Source organism: Clavelina lepadiformis, chromosome 4 (assembly GCF_947623445.1).
Source record: "Clavelina lepadiformis chromosome 4, kaClaLepa1.1, whole genome shotgun sequence".
In the NCBI taxonomy this organism is placed as follows: domain Eukaryota; kingdom Metazoa; phylum Chordata; class Ascidiacea; order Aplousobranchia; family Clavelinidae; genus Clavelina; species Clavelina lepadiformis.
The window spans coordinates 17840281-17864320 of record NC_135243.1 but is presented as its reverse complement, the minus strand read 5'-3'; the positions used below and the strand labels follow the sequence as shown (position 1 = coordinate 17864320).

The following is a 24040-nucleotide window of genomic DNA, read 5'->3' as shown; positions in this document are numbered from 1 at the left end:
AGGAAGGAAACAATAGACAAAAGCGACTGTCTACATTATTTTCCGCTTATTCCACATTTGAACAAGAGCAGCAGAATGTAAATACAAGTTTCACTTCTTAAAATACTAAGTAACACCATTCATTTTCTCTAAAAATAAAATATTAAAGTTTATAAATAGAATGTCTAAAATCTACAAAAACTATGTAGTGCAAGCTAATTAATTTGCAACATTATATAGAATTAGATCATGATAAAAATGTGCCATGTGCATTACGTTACAAACACCCGCCATTGCTAAGCAACAGTAAAAATTTGTGTCGTTATCTGGTGTCACAGAGAAGAAATATTCTGATCTGATAACATAATAATCAGTAGTTTTCATGAAATGAGGCATTGAGAGCTTGATAAAAGGTTCATTCATTACTGTGTTCAATAGAATAAATCAAAAGTATTATGAAGAAAATTACATTTTTGCATTAAGGCAAGATTGTACAACCGTAACACGCACAAGAATCACAGTTCTTCATACAAAATATTTTCCACAGAAAAGTACTTAAAATAAAAAATAATCGCAAAAATATCTCGAAGGTAGTGAATTAATTTTAACTTGAGTGCATTATTTGAAACAGTACAATTGGTAAATCCAGTAAAATATAAAATGTCGTCGTTTTCTTAGGCCAGTTTATGATCACCATACACTATCATATCACTTGGAATGTATTTTTCTAGACAGGTCAGCCTTCTTTCTTTATAACAACTGTCACCTGCTTGTTTTGATGGAAATGAAGTGTCAAGACTGACTTTTCTGAAACAGACATTCAACTTGTCACGAAATTATCTTAAAAATTTGTTTTAAATGGAAATGAAGTTTCACTAGTTTGAATAGTTTACGTCGGATTTGTTGAAAACAGCCGTTTTTTATCCATAGGGTATGGTGCTGTGTTGGGTCTTATTGTGTTACATTATGTTCAACAACTGTTTTTTAAAAAAAAGTTTTAAACTTACTTGTCAGGCAGCTGTCCAGTTGAAAATCGTGTTAGAATTTGTTCACCGTTTTTACGTGATCCTTTTGTTAAGATTGCATCATCATGCACTACTATTTTTGGCCTGATTGTTTTTAAATCACCATCTTTGCTGACTTCTCTAGATGCAGGTATCTTGTGATGAGATTTGCTTTTCAAGCTAATTAGACTCCTTTTTGAATCAATTCTGGTTCCTTGAAATTCCTGCAGTAACCATTCATAAAGTTATATAAAATGTATTTTAACAACTCAAGTCAAGAGTTATTCCATTTGAAGATTAATTTAAAATAAATGTTAGTACATACAGCAGATAGTTAATCCAACTGATTATTGTAATCACTTTAAAAAAAATTAAAATTTTTTTTTAAAAGTGAAGAAGTAAGTACATAGCAATTATGCAGATTAGCAAATCCAAACTCTAATACGTAAACTGAGTTTATGATCAAACCTGGGGCGGTAGTATATTACTGTGATAGAGCTGACTTTGCTTGCCATATAGCCAAGTAGATGAAGTCGAGTCAAATAGCTGATGAGCCATAAGTTCATTCGATGAAACAAGAGATATTTTCTTCATCTTTCCCGCTCGTTTTCGCCACTGGAATTTAATAAAAAGTGATCTTCATTGATCTTGCAAATACATACAACTACCCTGCACAAAACAAACCCATAAGTTGGCACAAGTTTTCCCAAAAGAAAACAACCTGAAATAAGAATAGTTTTCTTTCAGCAGACTTGTGGCCCCAAGTTGCCGAAGTTTGGAGAGGAGTCTCACCCAAGAAATCCTCTTTGCTGATCAAATGTCCTTTTATAAAAGATACGCAAAATCACATGAACACTGGTTGCAGAAGTCAATGCTGCAGTCAAGAACAAAAACTTGGGTAGCTGTAGCGTAGGGCTCGCAATAATATGGTCTGCGTTTGATAGTGATACTCAACGGTGCTATCGTTGTACTGCCCTGGGGCAAGGCATTAAGGACACATTGGTTTTGATGAACAGTTCCAAATTCAGCCAACATAAAAAAAAAACACAAACGCCTCTGGAGCCGGAGATTGAGCAATGAGCAATCATCGTCGGGTTTAAGTTGAGCAATTGTGTAAAAGCTTTGTCTGACTGAACGATTAAGATACCAATTTCAAATTAGAGCAGCAAAACTTAGCTTACCAGCACCATTTTCCAAGAGAACATCGACAGCTTGTTCTTCACCGCTGGCAGCAGCAACGTGAAGGGCATTGCGGCCATGCTTTGTTTCAGCGGCAACATCAACACCTGTTTGAAATATTCATTTTGCTTGAAGTTAAGGAAAATGAAATAAGGTAAGGAACCAAACATTTATAAGCCTGATTCTTATCCATCAAATATATTGCAGCAAGCAAGCACTGACATACCATGCTGGCACTGATCTGTAACATTGGGAATGAGATTGTGATAAAACAATGTCCATTGTAATTTTGGTTTTGAATTGAGAAGTAAAGTACTGTATGTAAAAATGTAAATGTGCTGGTGACTGCCATTGCTTGATAGTGGAGGCTTAACTGAGTATTGAAAAGTTTAGAAAAGACTGTGTGATTTGGATTGGCCTAAGTTCAAAAGAAAGAGCAGAAGTACGTCAGCTATCTACCATTTATAAGACATCACAAAATATGAATTTTTCATGTGAACAGTAACTTAGCTAAACAAACATCATTTGTTATTGTTACTTGTTACAACAGCATTTACCACATGGGGATGATGTAAACGCATGTGCATGATAAGGGCAGTTGGCTGACATTTTTTAAAAAACATACACAGCCTATTGTGGTTAACTTGGACAGCATAACGTGTTTATACTTGCCAGTAGCACAGTAGGTATGTGGGTTTTGCGATAACGGACACAGAATATTTGCGAAGGATTTCCTGCAAAAACTATTTTACTCTTTTAATGAATACCAAAAACTCACTTCCAGAAAAAAACATGGTTATTTTTTAGTTGACAGAAACAATATCTCGGACTTCATATATATCTAGAGCACCAAGCAATGCAAGAAGATGGTGTAAGAAGTTTGAGATAATTTATAATCAATAAGTTAATTAGTTTAAAAATGGTATTCAATTTAAAGATAAGAAGATAGGGCAAGTGTTACGTTTATTTCATAAAAACTTACGAATTCAGTAAACGATGATAATGGGACAAAATATATATAGTTGGGAAAAAATAATTTAAGAATCAAAAAATGGGATGGAATCTGGTTTGATTTAAAACAATACATCAACCGGAAGAGTTCCATAATATTTACTGTATACCAGGATTGTCTGATGCAAACTACAACCTGAATTGATCTGCAGAATACCGATTATGGCGAAACTGAATATTATATTATATATAAATTGATCAAATTTGGAAAGAAATAATGACCTATTTTCCCAGGTAAACTAAAGTTGGGTCAACATTCCTTGCAATAAAAGTCATTTACTAAACGATTTTGATTTTTCTGTCACCATTTAAACAAAATTTGTTTTGAAACAAAGCTGTTTTTAGCATTTTTGTCATGTTATGCGTAAGATCTGGCAACTTTTGGATGAAATTATATCATTTGGTGCAGATATGAATAGATTCAGGATTTGTCCGTGTCGACCTTTAACCTCTAAATTCGCACAAACACGAATAATCTTCCTCGCAGCACATTCTACTGTTTACTAAAAGTGGGTTTGAAAAGAGACTGTGGACATAACTATTTCCTTTCAAGTAAAAATCTCCTAAACTACAGCATTTCTCTTTCAGTATTCTCCTTAGGCTTTAAAGGACTTTGCCATGCAACCATGCACTCTTGAAAAGATTTCCCGAGATCGTTTGGAGCTGCTTAGGAATGCTTTTATTATGTCTTCCATTAATCATTCCTTTGAGAAACAAGAAAGTATCACAGGGGTCACGGTTTCGGATCATTTTAACAAGATTGGTTCGGTTTTGAGTTGTTTATGAATGTTCTGACACACTTCCACCTACCACTCCTTCTGCCCATCATCAAACAACCTTGAAATCATTTTTGCACAAATTTTTCTCAAGCCCAACTCTTCCGTAATAATTGTCCATACTTTCTCACTGTTCATATTGGGGTTGCTAAATAATTGGAATTTTGAAAACCGGTTTTCACCAGGCCCAATTTTTTTTAAAACAGTTAAACCGGTTTAAGCCAAATATATATAAAAATCAGTTGAGTTTTATGATATACGATATTAGTAAACCCAAAACCCATCCCTCAATGATTGGTATATACCATTATACAGCCCTGTGCAGACCATTAAAAAATATACGTACCTGTTAAAAAACAACAAAACAAAAAACTATTGCTTTACTGGAAGTGATAACGAAACTTGAATGCAAAGAAAATTAAGTGAATGCATTACCTATATATAGCTTGTAAAACTATCCTCAGCACTCGTGGATAAAGTAGTTTTTCACTGCGAACACGAAGCCAAAAACATTTTGCAATGTAGAAGCAAAATTTTCTACATAACTTGAAATTTTGCCAAATTTCCTTCGATTACTTGCCTTTATCCAGCGCTTACAATCGTGTAACAGATTACACACATAATTGATATACAAAAAACTTAATTGCTAAATGGGTAACTGGCTGTGGAATAGTCACACTGCCGACTGCTCATTGTACGGTACTACTGCACTGTATCAAGTAAGAAACATACTTGTTTATTGTATTGTAGTAGGATGTTTGTAAACAACATTTTTCATGATAATCCGCTTTGAAAGTTGAAAAAACGTTGATGTTGATAAGGTGGCTGTTTTTTTTTTAGGGGGACAAGAAGTTTAAAATGGGGAACTTTTATAAAGCTTAAATCCCTATTTCACAGGCTAATCTTGCAATACACACTGTCTTGAAAGTTTTCCAACATACCTCGTATATAACCTATATAACTACAAAAGATGAAAAATTGTTAGATATTTCATATGGTGACATGAGGTCTTAAAAAAATCGCTAGTGCATCACCAACCAGATTGTATTAGAGCTTTCATTAAGCTGGTATGGCCTCGATGAGCAGCAATGTACAAAGCTATTGCAGAACGAGTAAGAAACCATTCCTTGCGTGCTGCTGGTGTCATCTGGTCCGTGTTCGGATTGTGAAAGTCACTGTCAGCTGTCACACCAAGAGCCATAACCTTCGAGTACAATGCAATAGTCATGTATATTTCTTTAGCCTCATTTTTACATAATTAATGTTTACATCCAGAACATTTATATTTCAATCATTCAGACATTTAGTAAGCATTCTAACTTTTCTGGTATATCAGCATTTCCTGAACATTTTTTAAACCTTAATTTGTTTGTTGAAACAGTAATATACATTGGCTGCAAAACTGTATGCTGTATAGCAGGTGTTGTTTTCGTGTTTGTGCATTACGTGCACTATACGACTAGTGATCATATTTACTATTACTGCATGCTCTTCATCTCTATGTGCACTAATTTTGCCAAAAATATGTATATACATATTCTATAAGAATAAAGCAAAGCAAAACAAAAATCAGTAGTCACACAATGAACATGTACACAAACACTTGAGTTGTAATAGATAATTTTAAGGTTTATTTTCGATACCAATGTTGAATATGACACAAACGTAGCGGCACCTACATCTTTTATATTTCCTTTAACACTTGCACGTAAGAGCGATGACCAAGAGTTCCAAACATGCATGGTGAGCCTAGCTCCAGATACAACATCGTGATGTCGTAAAGTGCTGTTATCTTCCATGTCACCTAAAATACAGGAAATTTATAACATGCATCTAGCATTCTAATACTGGAAAAGGTGTAAAATATGTGTTTCTATAAACAACCAGAGATATTCTGAATTGAAATAATTATGTAAATGTGTGCAACCATAACATATTAACAGTCATGTAAAAACAAATCGAGCCTGCTAGCTATGGGCATTGTGTTCAACCATAAGAGCTGGTAAGGAAATGAATTGTTAAACTTGTGGACTTTGTTGACAAATCAAAAAAAAATTTTTCTTTTATATATATTTTTATAAATATCGAAAAATTATGTTTATCCTTCGACCACCTTTGTGGTCAATCACACAAACAACAACAGTAACAATTCAAGATGGACATTCCGGAACAACAAATCCTTAAAACCAATCTGAAAACAAAGGAAACCAATTTTTGAAGTTAAGAAACCTATTTTCTTGCAAAATTAAATGCTTTTAATGGTACAAACAATCAACTTCTACTTCACAACTCAAAACCAAGTACAATACGAGTTAATCAACATGAAGCAAACTGCATTATTTCAATTCTATGAAAGTTAACCATTGATAATACTTAACCATTCAAAATATTAAAACACAATGCTGAGGCTTGATCTTTTAACACTTAAACTAATCTAAAACAGAATTAAAAAATTCGAATATTCTATTCTAGAGTTACTTATTTATTCCAACTGCATGATGACTCAACTTGCAGCCACATGCCTGTATAGGTTATTTTCAAAATACACTAATTAGTAAGTAATTTTATGAAGTTTAAAATCACTTATAGGTATTTAAGTAATGTGGGACAGACAAAATTGGTTAATCACAAACCACCTAAATGCATATACCCTTTTATTGCATACAAATCTGAAGTCATGCACAACATTCTAATTGATTCTAAATAAAAGCATTGGTTTATTTCATACCACCTAAAGATATAATTGGATTATTTCAAAGTGTTTGTCCCAGTTACTGCTTTCACTCAGTCAATTGCATATTTTCGTGAGAAAAATGTTCTAACAAAAAAACGTTTGTAAGCCATGTGTTCTGTGATGTAATACCTTAACTCTCTTTCAAATTCGTAGCTGGTTTTCTTCGTGCAGAAGAACTCATTAAAGTCGTCACAAACCTATTTCATCTGGTTTCGTTTGTTTTACTTTACTTATTGACATGATAATTTGTGACCAATTGTAAGTTTTTATGCTGCACAGTGTGACCACCAGATCTGATGTGTTTCAGCGCAAACATGCTACATTGCATTGTGTTCATCTTTTTCTTAAGCGTTTTGCGACAAAACAATGCAATACTTATTGCTTAGCAGCAATACAAGCAGCAGAGATGCTTTATGTGGAGATGCAAAGGCATGGTTTATATCAAAGCGATTATTTTAAAAAGGTTAAAAATTCAAACCAACGAGACATTTTAAATCGTCATATATATTTATAATGTTTTATCTTAAATTTTTTGAAAAGGGCTTAGTAAAAGGGTATAATTGCAATGACTTTCATCAGTATTCAAAATGAACCAAACCTAAATATTAATAGACTGGCAACGCTACAATGTTAAATTACGTAAGTTGAACGTTGGCCAAAATGACATTTCAATTGCGTCGCCAGTCAATGATGTCAACAACACATCAAATAGACTTTGATGATTAATTTGCATGTGATTTTCTTTGTATTTGTTGTTGGAACCATAATGACATGTGTACTGTTTACCACAACTGCAATACAGTCAACTCCGCTTAATTCGGACACTTTGGTTCCGCTCACTTTTGGCCGAATTAAGCGGAGAAACGGCTTTGTCCGAATTAAGCGGAAATCAATTGTTCGTTTCATGGTCATGCGTAAAGGCAGGCAATGCATTTAAAATACTGTACTGTTGCGTAATAAATGAATTGCAGCTGCGCTATACTGCAGTAATTGGCACTGATCACGTAAAACGTCTTCGTTTACTTTAGTGAGCAATTTCACTTTTTCTGCTAAACTTTACTGTACCATTCTGTTCTACAAGATGGACGCAATTGTACCGAAGTAAAAGCAACTATGAAGCTGGCACAGCCTTATATGAGTTTATTGTCGATTGTTACTGCATCGATCGTGAGGATCGTCATTGTTTCACCATAATCACTCATAATGCAATTGCATCTTGTGTTAAAACGAACGAAGTACTGTTTATTGCGTCATAACCTAACGATAGGAATTGTGAACCTGTGTCCGAATTAAGCGGAGAATTGTCCGAATTAACGGGAGTTTTTTTACGTTCAATTTTTACTTTTGTTCCGTTCCCGAGCATTTTGGCCGAATAAAGCGGTTGTCCGGGTTATCCGGTGTCCGAATTAAGCGGATTCGACTGTATTTCGACCAACGAGACATAAAATTTTTAACCAGACATAAAGTCTGGTGTATAAGCACTGTTTTTGGGTTTGATAGTTTTGTTTTGAACCTGGCTTATATGCCAGTACATAAGAAACAAAACAATTTATCTGGTAGTGAAGTGCGTAGCAATGTTATAGTCTTTTTGTAGAGTACACATGCGTCTGTTCACTGAAAACATTTCTTTCAGAACGTATACATGTATATCAAATATTCACATAAAAACCTTAGAAACAATGGATATGCGATTAACCAATTTCGTCTGTATATACGTATAGTGATAAAATATTGTTGAATCATCATGATAAAACGAGATAAACTGCAGCCTGATTATTTAATTATCTATGATAGACAATACAGTGTTCTTTGACATATAACTATCTGTAGTGACGTGTAAAGCTTGTAACACGTAATATGTTGGCCAAACAAAAAACATGTTAAAATGCTCACAAAGCACTTTGAAAGAAATTTCAACAAACTCATGGAGATGATAAAGCTGCACTACAAATATACTACAAGAAATACCACCCAAATGTTGTTGAAAAACAAAAACAAATATTGCAGCTTCCTACATTGCCACTGTCATAAAACAACTACAATTTGACGTTGCGAAATTCAACTGGATAAGTAAACTACACGCTAGTTTGTCTACCAAAAATTTGACAACTTTCTAGGTCGTCTGTAGTTTCCACGCTACACCAATGCTTGTAGATAAACCCTGCATAGTTTTATCTTCTGGTTGTTTAGTGCATACCAGGGCTGCAAACTCCATCAATTTTCAAGTGAGTTCGGTTTGAGTGCAGGAAGGTTTTTTGAAGTCCGAGTTCTGCATTTTCAATTATTCGAGTTTAACGGTATTTCTGATCGATTTTGGGAGTTTATTATAATTTCAAGCTGCAAAATTTGATTCACGGATGAATGTAATAATAAACCTAAAAGCAGAAGTAAAGTAGCACTCAACAAATGTAAGTTATTATAATGTCGGTTCGCCTATGAAGTCATATTTTATCGAAATTGATTAAAAGCAAAACATGGTCGCGGACGACCGATTATAATTTAAATAATACATTGTTGTTCCCATTAACAGATTTAATTCCAAACATTGAAAAACGAACAAAATCAAAGCAATTTAAAAAGTCTCAGTATGATATGTAAAGGTCTGGCTCTGCATGTAAAAAAGTTAACGCTTGGTTGTAAAAAGGTTGGTCACCTCTGCTGTCTTGTGTAATATTCTTGTATGGTAGGTGGAAAATGCATATATATATATATGTACACATTTTACTGCTTGTCCTTTGTAGAAACTGATAATAGCGTGTGCAGGGTGAAATGCATATTCTTGAAAAACATATTTTTTTCTGATTGATCCTGTAACTATTTTCTATTCTTCTTTGTCGTGAACTAAAAAAAGTTGATGCCTGCTCTAAATAACATTAAAAAACTGATTTTTGTTTCAAATCAGAACGCCTCCATGTTAGCATGTTACGGTTTATGACAGTTCTGATGCACATTATGATGTATAGACATGGCCAATTATGGTATTGAAGGGACAATAACATGTGTACAAAAAAGCATGTTCTTTTATTGAGCTTGGTATTTCACTACTAAACAGGTAAAAAGTAGTTTTGTCCCGTGTCATATATTTAGCATATACAGTAAGTAAATAAAATTAGTTTATTATAACTATATATATTAGATATGTATATCTGAGATATTAGTAATAATGTTTTTACAAAATTACCTTGATCAAGGTACATTATTCTTTGCAGATGTGTTGGTATCCCAGCTATAAGCTCCAGCTTTATTTTTAAATCAATGATTTTTGTGGAAGAGGAGACATTGTGAACTGGATACACTTCACTAGTTTCAACAGAATTTACTTCAATGCTAAAATGTTTGGCCATTGTTATCGTGCTTTGCTTGGACATTTAGAAGCTTTCCTTTACTACCACTACTACAGCCTCTCTCAGTATTGCAGAGGCTTTTGTAGGCTGTCTTATTACCCCTACCACCTAAATTATGGTGCACACAAAGGAAAATATTAACAACCCTCGAAATCTGGTCAATGAATTAAACTGTTCAAACTAATGCATATGATTTTATGTCATAATGAACAGCGACGGTATACTATACAAGAACGACATTATGCAAATGAATCAAACTTTACATGAACAAGTTTTAAAATGCTTTCCAAGTCAAGAATTAGTTTTAATTCTTAGAATTTATTTCGTTGTGATTGTTGTAAATTAAAAAATGTGTGGTTCTAGGGCAAAAACTGCACACAATAAACATTGTACATAGTTTTAAATTACTTGGATAAAGCAGAAACACAAAATCACTAATTTATCGAAACCCACTCTTATTACAATTTATCAACAATGTTATATTTTGAAAACCTTTCACAAGTATGGTTTAGCTATTTTATTAACAATAAAACAAAGTTTTCGTGACAAACTAACAACAAACTTCACCAGAAATTTGTGAAATAGATTACAAAGGAGTTCCAACCATAGAATAACATAATGCAAAAATATACAAAATGCAGCTACTGTCAGTTTTAAGTTGCATGTAGTTTATGTAGATTTAACTCTCCAGATCTCTTGGTCAAGTCTGAAACATTTAGGTTTAGGAAATCCCTAATGTAGCTCTGGGTTGGCCTGGGTTGAACTTTTTATTGCTCCTGCTTTTTCTGTTCATTACTGGAATCACCGGACGATTCATCACTGCTTGAACTTCCTTGATCCTTCTCTGCAGCCATCTTCTTGTATGCCATTTCAAAAAGTTTTAAGCTCTTCTGTTGCAGTGCAGAAAAGGTCTCGCGAATAGAATCTGCGGATTGATTGTCTTTATCTGCAAGTAAATCGCGCACTTTTGTGATTTCTTCCTTGATCTGATCACATTCTTCCTTAGGCAGCTGATCTTTGAATTCCTCCATTTTGTTTTCAGTGTCATGAATCACATTCTCAGCTTGATTGACAATTTCAACCTTTTCCTTGCGTTGTTTGTCCTCCTCGGCATACTCTTCAGCTCTTTTAATCATGTTTTCGATTTCATCCTTGCTGAGGCCACCTGATGATTGAATGACAATCTGCTGTTCCCGTCCAGTCCCCTTGTCCTTGGCAGACACATTGACAATACCATTGGCATCAATATCAAAGGTGACTTCAACCTGGGGGACACCACGTGGCGCCGGTGGTATTCCAACCAATTGAAATTGTCCAAGAAGCTTGTTATCCAGTGCCATTTCTCTCTCACCCTGGTGGACCTTGATTTCAACTTGTGTCTGACCATCAGCAGCTGTGCTAAAGACTTGGCTCTTTTTGGTTGGGATGGTTGTGTTTCGTGTAATCAACTTCGTAAATACTCCCCCAAGTGTTTCAATACCCAGAGATAGCGGTGTTACATCAAGCAAAAGAACATCGGTTACATTTCCAGCCAAAACACCACCTTGGATAGCAGCGCCCATCGCAACAGCTTCATCTGGGTTAACAGATTTTGACGGAGCTTTGCCAAAGATCTCCTGAACAGTGCTTTGCACCTTGGGCATCCTTGTCATACCACCAACAAGTACAATTTCACCAATTTCACTTTTTGAAACCTCCGCATCCTGAATGGCCTTTTCACATGGTTTAATTGTACGTTTAATTAAATCTCCTGTAAGCTGTTCCAATTGCGATCGTGACATTTTCAAATTCATGTGTTTTGGTCCACTGGCATCCATGGTTAAGTAAGGTAGGTTAATATCTGTTTGTAAGGATGACGACAGTTCCATTTTGGCTTTTTCTGCCGCTTCTTTAACTCTTTGCATTGCCATTTTGTCTTTCTTTAAGTCAATTCCTTGTTCCTTCAAAAATTGCTTAACCAAATATGAAACTAGCGTGTTGTCAAAATCTTCACCACCAAGCAAGGTGTCACCATTTGTGGATTTCACCTCAAAAACACCTTTCTGGATTTCAAGCAATGATATATCAAAGGTACCACCTCCAAGATCATAAACAGCAATCACTTTATCCTCACTTTTGTCCAAACCATAGGCAAGTGCTGCAGCAGTAGGTTCGTTTATCACACGAAGAACATTTAGTCCAGAAATCTGGCCAGCATCTTTTGTAGCTTGGCGTTGGGAATCATTGAAATAAGCAGGCACAGTAACGACAGCATTTTTAACAGGTTGGTTTAAGTAACTCTCTGCAGTTTCTTTCATCTTTGTTAAAACAAATGCTCCAATCTGTGATGGTGAGTATCTTTTTCCATCAGTACCCTCAACCCACGCATCACCATTAGTAGCTTTTACAATTTTGAATGGCGTGGTTTTCATTTCTTTTTGAATTTCTGGATCCTCAAACCTTCTTCCTATCAATCGCTTGGTCGCATAAAATGTATTGCCAGGATTTGTTATGGCTTGCCGTCTTGCAGGGGTTCCGGCCAGTCGTTCGCCATCACCTGAGAATGCTATTACCGATGGAGTGGTGCGTGAACCTTCTGCATTTTCCAACACTTTGGGTTGCTTTCCCTCCATTACAGCTACACAAGAGTTTGTTGTTCCCAAATCGATGCCAACAACGGCACCGCGTACCGCATCAGAGGCATAGGAGCGCGTTAACACTTTGTTGGATATGTTTTCAAAATATTGACGTTTTGACAATTTGGCCCTAACATGGCTATTTCTTTTGTACAAGTTTTGATAAATTTGCTTCTGGTGTTGACAAACTGAACGACTTAAGGAAGCAAACATTGTTGACAATTTTTTACAATCCAAGAAGTGAATAATTTAAGGAGAAAATAATTTCTCTGAGCAAGCAACCAAACCTAACCTATAAAAAACAAAGTAATTATCATCTCGTTTTGAAAGACAAATCCATGATATAGTCTTATGATTAAATTGATATAACGTTTACAGGCCTGATCGTTTAGGGCAAGCGAGCGATCTTACTTGTGTCTACATGCTCATCATGACCATTTGAGACAAGCGATTAATTGCTTCTCTTTAGGGAACACATTCACTATGGTCAATGATGTGTAAGATGGACCGTATTTTTCACCTGGCAAAGTATGTTAATAAATGATTAATCGAATATTCAAAAAACTTTGTGATGAATGCATTTTCCTTTTGTTTGTGATTTATTTTGTCTTAATTGTGGTCTGTTTACAGTCTATGGCATAGAATTCCTTCATGTTTTTCCTCTGCAGCAAAGTTCTGCATTATAAACGAAACAAATGTTTACCACTACTTAAACATCATTAAAACTCTGTGAGTTTTCATTTTCGATGATTAGCGCTCCTATAAGGTTATTCTTTGCAATAGCTATGATTAAATCAAATGCTAAAGACGTGTGTGTCCTATTTCACCAATCTACTGATTAGCTAGCAGCTAATGAAAACAAACACACAGCAACCTAAGATGGCAGGTGGTTTGCATTAACGCTGACATCAATTTGCAAAGTTTTTGCTTTTGCACAAGTATTTACCACCTGTCAATCTATTGTAGGCAGCGAGCCAAAGCTGATAATAGTTAGCCAAGTTCAGAATTAGGACGAAAATCATAACCGGTTAAAAAACTTCCAGCATCACATACATATATATATTTACTTCAGTTTTACTGAATGTTTTATTCAATTAAATGGTGTTTAATTTAATTTGGTACAGTTGCAAATATTTATGTTAAACAGTGTTGTCATTCAAATGAGATAAATTTTCATATGTATATACATGCGGAAATCTTTCATTACCGTCATGCATTGCATTGTGTTTGTTATTCGACGAAGTCTTTAGAGATATGAGATCGATGCAAGTTGCAACACTTAGTATCTAACAAATACAGTTAACGTTTTGTGAGGGGACAAATTTAACTGCATTCCCGCTGAGGTGTTGTTTGTATTAAAGACTGATTTAAAATGTCAAAACGTCAATAAGAAAACCGTAACATTATATTACATTCAATGCCTATTAATTTTAATAACTTTCGAAGATGTTTGAATAATGAAATGGTGATCTTGTTTGCTTATTATTTAAACAGCTTGGTCAATTTTTTTCTCAATGGGCTATAGTGGTGGACTTCTTCACTAAAATCCTAACTATACTTGATCCTGTTATTGTAGTAAAAAGAAAAAGATTCCAGACAAAACTTTTGCGCAATGATTGAATTAGTCAAACTGTGTATATTACCGGCTAAACTGAAAAGTTTGGCAGGAGCCAAGGGAAGATTATTTTGGCCAAAGCGGTATTACACACTAAAAGACTGTCTAAAAAGATATGTCTAAAAAAAGGAAACTCTACTTTTTTCTGTTTCCTATTACGAAGTGACTATTTCACCAGCGCCTGTTTACCGAAGTTGCATTATCATAATTACAATGAAAAGCAAATTTATGCTGATTTGTTGCTATCATTGGACAAGGAAAAAAACAAGCTGGTAGTGTAGTTGTTAGCGATGGGGCATGTATGCTGCAGGTTTGGGTTCGAATCTTGCCAAAGCTGGACTATTTTTTTGTTTAAATTTACTTCTGAGGTAATATAGTTGAGTTGAGGTAACAGTTTGGATCAGAGGGTTTTGGGTCGTTAATTTACAATTTTGAAACAATTAGTACATCTCATTTAAAGCTGACAATTAGCATACATTTTAATTCACAGACTTGTCCGATTGTTGTTCACCATATTCCTATTTTAATACTTTGGTAATCGTGCGGTAACGTAAATAAAATGTCTACTTCACCAGCCATTGTTTACTATAAACCGAAGTAGAAGTATACAAATTATGTAACTGGCTAGCTGTTTACTGAAGTAACTTTTTTCGAATTTGTGAACCGGTAAAGAAAGAAAGCGTTTGTCCGATGCACAACATAGCTATTGCACAGAACGAGTCAAAAAAGCAACTTTGTAAGATAACTAATTCCCAAATAGGGACATCTGATGCACACTTTTTGTTGCCTACTGGTGCACACCAGTATTTGAAAATTACGCTGCCCGGTTCAAAAAAAAATTACATTCGATACTATTCTGCCGGTGCTGAATACCAGATAGACTGCAGAGTATGGCAAGAGAACACCTGGGATTTTTTCCTAAAACAGGCATTGCACACCAGGGCAAACCGGTGTCTCCGACAAAAAGGAGAAAATGACTTTTGCTCCGAATTATACTGCTAAACTAGAGTTTAACACCGATATCTTAAAAAAAAACATGAAACACTAATTTTTTCCCCGATTTCTATCATATATAGCCTCACTTTGCCTGCACAAACACTGGGCGAGTCGCAGTGAACACCAGTTGCACACCGTGATTTTGCTTTGGCACACCTGAAATCTCGGCAAAAAATGCCTTACTGTGCAGTATAGAACACCGGTATTAATGTGGGGTGTAGTGCAGAAGTACACAACCAAATGACGTCACAATTTAACCAACTGGAGTCTAGTATACAAATACATCCTGTGGTTGTGCACTTCTGCACAAGACCTCTAATGTACTTGTGTGATTTCTAACACGAACTACCCAAAGGCCTAGCCTTGAAGGTAGGCTATTTTACTGTAGAAAATCATATTTTTTTCTCTTTCGACTTCCCATTGGTAAAAAAAACCCTACCGTTATATATATGTATACTCCCTTTAACGTAACTTCAACGTTCAGTGCAATTCAGTTATATGCCTACCTAAAATGATGCAACAAGACTGAAACATTAGCACAGGCTAGCCTGCAAATCAACGTCCAACCAAGCATGTGGAGGACGCGACTGAAGGTTACTATGAAAAACGTGCTAAAATTGTGACGCAATAAGTGAATGTTAGACGCAATTTAGTGAGATGGCGCTAAAGAGCATATTTGGCATTAATTTACCACAAATGAATGAAGAAAAAAAGAAGGTAACATAAAATGAAGACGTACTTTACTGAACAAGAATGATCCACAATTTATTTTTACTCCTTGGTTAAAGGTTACTCAGTTCTTAATTTAAGTTTAGTTCAGTTCTTGGTTTTTCGTAAATAACTTGCGGTTTCTTTTTTCAGTGAAAATCTGTGATAGAAACATTTGCTAGAGTAGGCCTATTCAGGGGAAGCATTGGGCCATGTCCCAACCCCTCATCTACCAAACTAAAATTTTTTGGAATATAGCCTAAACCTTTTCGTGTCTTCTTGTACTCGTCTTTTCGTTTATCCCATTTTCTTGTTTACGACTACTTATCAGCTATAACTTATAAAACAACATATAACAGGCTGTCATAATAACTTAATGTCATAATTAGGCCGATTCAAAGTCAATAAACTCAGTTTCATTCTATAAAATCAGTTTTTATGTTTTTAGCTGAATTTTTTGTTGTTAAGTCAATTTACGTTTTCGCACAGGTTATGCACATTTTGTTGCATAATATTTTCTTAACACTTTTCGATACTCCTGAACAGATGATACAAACAGAGTGTATACTCCAGGTGATTGCACGGGGCATAGCATTTTATTATTTTGACTATGAATGTCATATATTTATGATACATTAATGCATTTGTTACCTTGCACAATTTATCAGTCTACGGCTTGCTACAAGGTTACTGACCAACGATCGCTTCAGCGAAACGGAGCTTTTCCATGCTCAATAAACTATTGGCCAAAGACAGAAACTTCCTACTAGAGAATGTTAAATACTATATCTGCCAACATCACAATTTATGTACTAATTAAAGTGAATTTTCTGTTTTTTCTTGTTTTCTCGTTCTTTTTTATATTTTGTTGAATACGGTCAATGAAGTCAATTTTTTGAAAAGTTAAGGTCAATTTTTTACGTGTTTTAGGTCAACAAAGTACCGTCCTAGATAATATAAATAACTTAACGTCATAACGGTAATCATAACAACGTGAACCTAATATCAACTTATTGCAAATTAGTTACCATCAAAGCTTTGCTTCATGATATATTTTCATCAAAGCAGTCTCTTTTGAAAACAAATTAAGAAATAACACTATGATTTGTAAAAAATAACAGTTAAGTAAATTGTAGGTTTCGTTTTGGTGCTATGTAACGCGGGGCCCAACGCAGTCGCATCACTCGCTTTGACCTAAGGCCGACCCTGAACAAAAGCATAGTAAGTAGGTAGCGTATAATAAGTAGCGCTGGGCATTGGGAAAGCAAGGGGGAAGTGTACCAGAAAATAAAGAAAAAATTATTCTCGAGCGCCCGTAAGCGGAGCTTACGTTATTCAATTTATTCTACAAAAATCGTAAACGGCCTAGTTCAAATGTTCATAGAATAAACCGACTTGTTTGAGTGACAGGTAGTAACACGTTTGAAGAAATGGCAAAAGAGAAGTAGGACTATCAGAATTTGTTTGACTTCATAAAAGTATGTAACCAGATATTGTAATCTTTTGTTGCTTCGGTTGGTTTTGAGTTACACTTGTAGTTTATGGTTACGTGGTTATGGCTTGAGTTGTTTTGGCTATATTCAATGAGTCCCGTATCTGTCGGTCGTGAAATCTTGCACAGTCAGAATTTTGATATTATTGAACTTGCATTCAACTCGACAAAGCATTTTCATAAAAAGGTTCATTTCATTGACATCGTCATATATTCCAATTCCACTAAAGAGTAGATTATTAGAATAACATCACGAGACACAAGCTTGAGTACTAAATAGATGAAAGTCTAAATTAGACTGGATCGGGTTGATACAGGTAAACGCTTACACTTATATCATGAAAATCGTGGACATCATTGCATAAGACAGGAAATTGTATAGGCCTGCAGCTTGTTATTCTCGACACGTTTCGGAAAGCTTGGGCCTTGTGATTATAACATAAACACAATTTCTAAGGTTAAATAATTTCAACTAATATGCTCATTTATTATCGATATGCACAATTCTGTAACTTCTACGTTATAAGTAGGTAAGCTACTTAAAATAAGCTATGTATTGTGGGGGTATAGGCCTACTTGTTACAAAGAAACATAAGTTGTAGTACATTACTTTAGAGGAACTTGGTTCAGTGTGTCATTCGAGCAATTACACCAGATTTATGATGAAGAGAACTCTTTTAAACAGAGAAAATACATTTTCTCTTGAAAGTTAATTTGAACAACAGTTATCAGATGTGGCGTATCTCACGTTGTGATTCGCCAATTCCCGCCATAAATAAAGCTCGATTGAGCTGGAAAACTCCGTTGTCATATGACTCCTTAGAAGGGTCTGTTCCCCAGCATCACAGGCGGGTAATCATAAAAAGATTTATTTGTACCAAACGCCTTTATAACGAATGGTGGAGTAATTTAGTTTATATTAACCAGGAACCATAGTAAAAATAAGCTGAAAGCAACACGTGAGCTTATCACAAAAAGCTATGACCGAACAAATCGATCGCTGTATGAAAACGAGCTCGTAGCACAAACCACCGAAAACTGTAACGACAGCTGATAACACTTTACAACAAAAATATTAAATATCAAAATGTTTATGTTTTATGACCCGCCACACGGTCACAAAATATAAAAATATTTTTCCTAATAACCTCGGTTTTTTAAACCAGAGCTTTTCAACTGGGAGTTATGGAAGCGTTTTATGGGGTCATGAGCAGGCCTCACTAGTCAGCTATAGTGCAGTAGCAAGAGAAAACGAGGCAAAGTGGGACAAACGTTTCTCACATTTTTTTGCTTGTGCTTGCTGTGCAAAATTAGCGGCGCGAAGAGTACTACACGCGTAGTAGTGAAGTAAAACTTGTTTTCAAATCAACAATCTACATTTTTATTGATGGGCAGGGGCCACGGATTTTAAGGGTCACTGTAAGGGGAACACGAACCATGTAAGGTTGAGAACCACTAATTTAAACATTTGAAACGCTTTCATATTTGCATTTTGTGTCATCATCTTTACTATAATTTTTATTGCATGAATCATTTGACATTAGCTAACTTATACGCTTACCAAATGTACACATACAAAAAACTGCTTTATATGAAACACGTTTAATGCAACATCATCGGTATGATTCTCAGTCTCAAGTTTTGTTACAAAAATATTTGCACAACAAAATGAATTTTAACATAAAAACACGCACAAACACTACACGGCTGCCACCGCTAGGTGAGGTATAAGGGTAGCTCCGAGAATATGTTGATTATCTTCATCAGGTGTATAAGCTGCGGAGCATATACTTTCCAGTCTCGGCCCCATTGTGCAACGCTACTGAAAGCCTCAAAGCAAGACGTTTTTTGCAAAAGGCAGCGTACCGATACCTTGTTAGTGACTTAACATTTACGCATAAAAATCGTTTGTGACGCAACACTCGAAATACGCTGAGACTTCCGGTACCGGTATGTGTACCACAGTTGAGAAGTTTTGTTCTATGGCACACAAAGTCGAGAAGATGAATGATGACTGGCCGTTGGGTAAACTTCAAACGTTTCTCCGTATTCCCTGCAAGTAGAACATCGTTAAAGTCCTTAAGCTCAATCACTGTAATTAGACGTTAAGACTATAAACTTGGCTGGATCGCTCTATTGCGTAATTACAACCTTCGGCTATGCCAAGTTTTCAAACAAATTTGATTGATTGTTTGAATTGAATTTTGCTGGTTAAAATGTGTCTGCTAGAAGGCATGGAATTTTCCTCAATAGCAAAACGTATGATGAAAAAGACGTCTAATAATTCCGGTAATTAAGCACTGGTACCAACTAAAGGAGTTATTTCATTCGCCCAATGCGCAGGTGGGCGAGACGTTATAGCTACCAGACAAAACCGACACTTGAAATTATATCGAAGTAAACGCCATGGTTGTTGCTTTATGCTAATAATTTCTCAGAAAAAGTGGTGACTCAAGGTCGACTGTTCGCTCGTACTGACACTCAAGCGCTTCTTTGTTTTCATTTAAGTAAAAACTGCTTTATATGTAGCTGAAAGAGTTTGGTTGATTTTCCGTTTGCCTTATGGCGAGATTTTTGCGACACCAAAATCTAAGCTCTAGTCACGTTTTTCGCTATTCGTATGCACAACAAACTTGAGATTGAACTTGATGAGAAGTTTATTTCTAAATCGGGTGAGGTTTTCATCTAAGCACGTCATATCGTGACATCAATCCTTGCGTTTGTCTGACGAAATCACTTTAATGTAGCTTCGTTGTATTGGAATTAGGTATTTACAGTATTTGCACACACATTGGAACTTTTAAGTATTGCTTCCAAACACGTCGGGTGACGTTGATGAAAAAGTGATAAATCAGCACTTTCCGACCAAGCTTTTGGTGATATGAAATCATTTGCTGGTATTGCGTAAATTTTTCCATTTTGGTTATAATATCGGGGTATTACCGAACGTCAATTAATTATGCCGTTTTACATTTGACGTAGGTGCGGTTGTTTATATTTCTATAAGCAGGGTGTGATCATGTGGTATGAGAAGAACAAAAACACTGACGCTTGTCCGTTGACGTCAGCAAAATTTAATGTGATGGTCATGAAAATGACTTAGTCTTAGAGACTTAGACCATATATAGGTGGATATGGATTTATATCGCTCTAAAGTATACGCAGAACGACATAAAATCACTGGTGCACTTTTGTATGTATACTTTTTTGAGATTTTTTTCTAACTTACAGATAATTATTTTACAAAGTTCTTCTATGCGTTTAAAGCTTTTTCTTTAACTGTTTCAGCTTGAGTAATGTGTTGTGCCGATAGCGACTCCTCACTAAACACTAAGTTTGGTTTTACAAGGTAATTAGATTATCAGTTAAAGGATTGAAACGGCGTAAAATAATTTCTAACCAAATATTTTTAAAAGTGGAAGTAAATACTTACGATCTACATAACAATGCTTTACAGGGGATGATGGTTTATTGAAATATAAATATATGCCATAAACTAATATGAGACTATTACGTAAGCATTATAAACCAAAAAAGTGCTCACTAATTTATCAGGTTCCACATGTTTGAAACGTATAAAATCTGCATACCTGTGGGATGGTTCCACATTTATAATCCCAGCAAAGCTTGGCGAAAAATCTGCAGAAAAGCTTTGAATGATATTTGACACCTTTGGTTGAAAACTATTACAAGTTTCTTGTTAAGCGCGTTGATTCTAATTCCTAGATCATGTTTAAAAGCGCTTCATATAAATAATTAAGTAAACTCAGTGGATACCTCCTGGTCTTGCGTGCGGTGACGAAATAGGAATATGTTTCGTCATAAGTTCACAGGAGGCTGTGGTAAAGCCGGAATGTCTGTTGTCAGTGACAATTTTTTCCCCATCAGTCATTGCCTGGTGATAGTAAGGCGTTGAATAAATCATGCTGCCGGCTTTGGGAGGTGGAGCTGAAACCGCTAAGGTGGTCTCACTAAACTGCGCCTCCGAAACTTGACTTGCGCTGTCGAAATGACGAACTTGGTGACACTGCGGTAAACGAAAAGAGTCTCCGATAACGGGGGATGACGTATTAACAGGCACTGAGGGAGGGCAATAGTCAATTACCGAATTTTTTGAAACGCTGGAACACCCTGCTGGATGCATAGTCCGCAGGGCGCTTACTGCTTCTTGGGGCGGGAAATAAAAAAATGAACTTTGGTCATCGGTGTCGTTGTTGTTAGAATAAGCTGCATGGTAAGGCGGAATGTCAGAGATTTCTGTTTTGTATTCTGAGGGGAGGCTGCTTGTCGGAGAATGGCTGAGGTTTGATCTTTCTTTACAGTCAACTTGGCCCCGTGTTGGCCGTAAACAAATGGAATGATCAAGTGGATATCGGTGATGGTCAATCACGTCACTTCCGATCACGTTTATGGTCGATGCCACCGTGTTTACCGAATGGCTGGAATTCGAAGCGGCCATTTCTCCTTCGTAGCTTTGCTGAGAAATGCCGAAGTTTGATTGCAAAGAATGGCTCCAAGAAGTTTGATGTTCCTTGCTGTAACCCGGTGAAACTGGTGCAACAAGGCATGCAGTTGAATAAGATGAAAAATGATGTGGTATGATTGCTGGAGTGGTTACGCATCCGTTGTTTCCTTCGGCAGGATAAGGCATCACCCTATTTTCGGCTTGACAACCCAGTTCTTGGGGATTACCTTTTGCCCAAATTTGTGTATCGTGCAAGTCATCTCTGATTGGCGACATGTTTGTCAAGGCATGGTTGTTGTCACCATTTATGGTAGTTGGAGACTGCCTGAGATTTTGGAAGAGATTCTCGCCGGTTTTGGAGTTTGAAAAATCTTCTTTGTCTTCATTTTGTTCGTGGTGTTTGTTTTCATCTGAAAAGAATTCTTAGCTTTAATAAGCTTTAGCCATCATATTTAACAACATTTTGGAGAAATTTGTACTTGTAAAAGGAACAATAAACACGAGCTGGTAACGCGTTCGATTTCGTTTATTTAGCTTATAATAGGGTATATTTTGTAAAGCAATTTTACTATATTCTTCCAACGGTGAGTCGTCAGTAGTTTTTGATTCATTCTTAGTCTGAAGTTCGTTGCAACGATTTTTCGGGGCCCACGTCATCTTGTTTTCTTTTTTCAAGCGACGACGGGCGTTTGCAAACCAAGTTGATACCTAGACCAGAAATTACTGGCAACTTAATTTTTATTTATTTATTTATTTTTTATGAAGAGTGCGATACTTTAACATATATGAATGTCAAACCGTACTACATTGACCGCTAAATGACGTCAAACAAATTATTCAAAAAAAGATTAAACACCTGCGTTAACGTCATTTTGGTTACTATGGCCAACATTATTTTCTCTCCTTTGGATGGGTAAGGATTCTTGTTATGTTCCTGAAGCCAGGATTTAAGCATGTTTGTCGATTCCCTGGTCGTGTTTTTACGTTGGTCTCCATCGCTCATTTCAGGAATGCTGTTGTATCTGTTCGGTATCATAGGCTATACGTGACCAAGCTTATCTTATTTCTAACAGCAACAGCCGAAAGGGATCTAGATTCCAATACTATATAAATTTACTTTTGAAAAGTGCAAGTTCTGACATAATTAAAACGCGTACTATTGGTGGCTTAAGTCGCCATTAACATCTATAGGTAGGAAAGGTATTGAGTTTGCAAATTTGAAAAGCTCTCATTAATTTACCGATTGTATGCATACGGCGCTGCCATACTCGTCCTACTGCGGTGGTAGCCAGCTGAACTGTATCCTCCAGACCATTCAGGCCTGTATCCATGCTGACCGTCTGCAGGAAACGACGATTCCTGTATAAAACTGTTCTGTGATTCTATGTTGCTTATCGTTATAATAGTATCTCAAAATAAATAAAGTGTTCACGCTAGCTTCAATAAATCTTCATCAATCTTTGTCAAAACTTCAGTATTTGTTTATCAGATTTACTGTAGGTATAGCTATATTTTTTTTAAAGGTAGTTGTTGATTTATTAAAATATAAATTAGACTATCGTTTTTCAAGCTTTCACACCATTTACAGTACTTTGTTAATCGTTAATGTGAAACATAGTTCTATGTTCAGAGTTATTTGCATTCCCGTACCGTGCCATATCCTGTAGAATGAAGATTCGGTGCTGCATATTGCGATGCCATAACTGGGGGCGAACCAGAAAATCCAGCGGGAATTGGGCTGTAGTTTATCGGCGGACGATACGAACAAAGCTCGGCATTTGTTGGTTTGAAATAGAAGTCTGCGCTTTGAATAGAAGTATGCTGAGGCTGCATGCTATCTGATACGTTACTTTCGCTGTTATAAGTATAGTTAGAAATCTCGGATCCTGAATAGTCGGAGAGATGCGGCGATGAATTGTAAGGTTGCCTAATAACCATTTTTTTAAACAAAGAAAGTAGCTTATCAATTGCAGTTTGTAGGTATACAGTATCTTTTACAGCAAACTTAACTCGATCTGAAACGACAACTGTTATGTTAGAAAATATACTAAAACGGAAAATAAGCAAAACCATTCTATCCTGGTTCGCTTGCAGCCAATATTTGCGTTTCCAGTAATACATA

At 35.8% G+C, this 24040-nt stretch overlaps 3 protein-coding genes across 3 annotated transcripts; all 3 read right to left on the bottom strand.

Annotated features, from left to right (window-relative positions):
- Positions 1-122: 122 nt before the first annotated feature.
- Positions 123-10053, bottom strand: LOC143452954 (uncharacterized). Its single transcript, XM_076954110.1, has 8 exons — positions 9865-10053; positions 5629-5753; positions 4988-5153; positions 2165-2269; positions 1705-1805; positions 1452-1598; positions 987-1207; positions 123-786 (listed from the first exon to the last, which is right to left on the bottom strand). Exons 1-8 carry the CDS (start codon positions 10049-10051, stop codon positions 654-656), a joined length of 1185 nt encoding a protein of 394 aa, XP_076810225.1. The 5' UTR covers positions 10052-10053; the 3' UTR covers positions 123-653.
- An 82-nt stretch (positions 10054-10135) lies between these two features.
- On the bottom strand, positions 10136-12954 carry LOC143452951 (stress-70 protein, mitochondrial-like). The gene has a single exon (XM_076954108.1). The coding sequence runs from the start codon at positions 12853-12855 to the stop codon at positions 10795-10797; it is 2061 nt and encodes a 686-aa protein (XP_076810223.1). The 5' UTR covers positions 12856-12954; the 3' UTR covers positions 10136-10794.
- Positions 12955-18953: 5999 nt separating this feature from the next.
- LOC143452811 (uncharacterized) lies at positions 18954-24040 on the bottom strand. Its single transcript, XM_076953926.1, has 8 exons — positions 23569-24040; positions 23159-23277; positions 22775-22940; positions 22488-22626; positions 21559-22328; positions 21231-21480; positions 21044-21092; positions 18954-19506 (listed from the first exon to the last, which is right to left on the bottom strand). Exons 1-8 carry the CDS (start codon positions 24037-24039, stop codon positions 19434-19436), a joined length of 2037 nt encoding a protein of 678 aa, XP_076810041.1. The 5' UTR covers position 24040; the 3' UTR covers positions 18954-19433.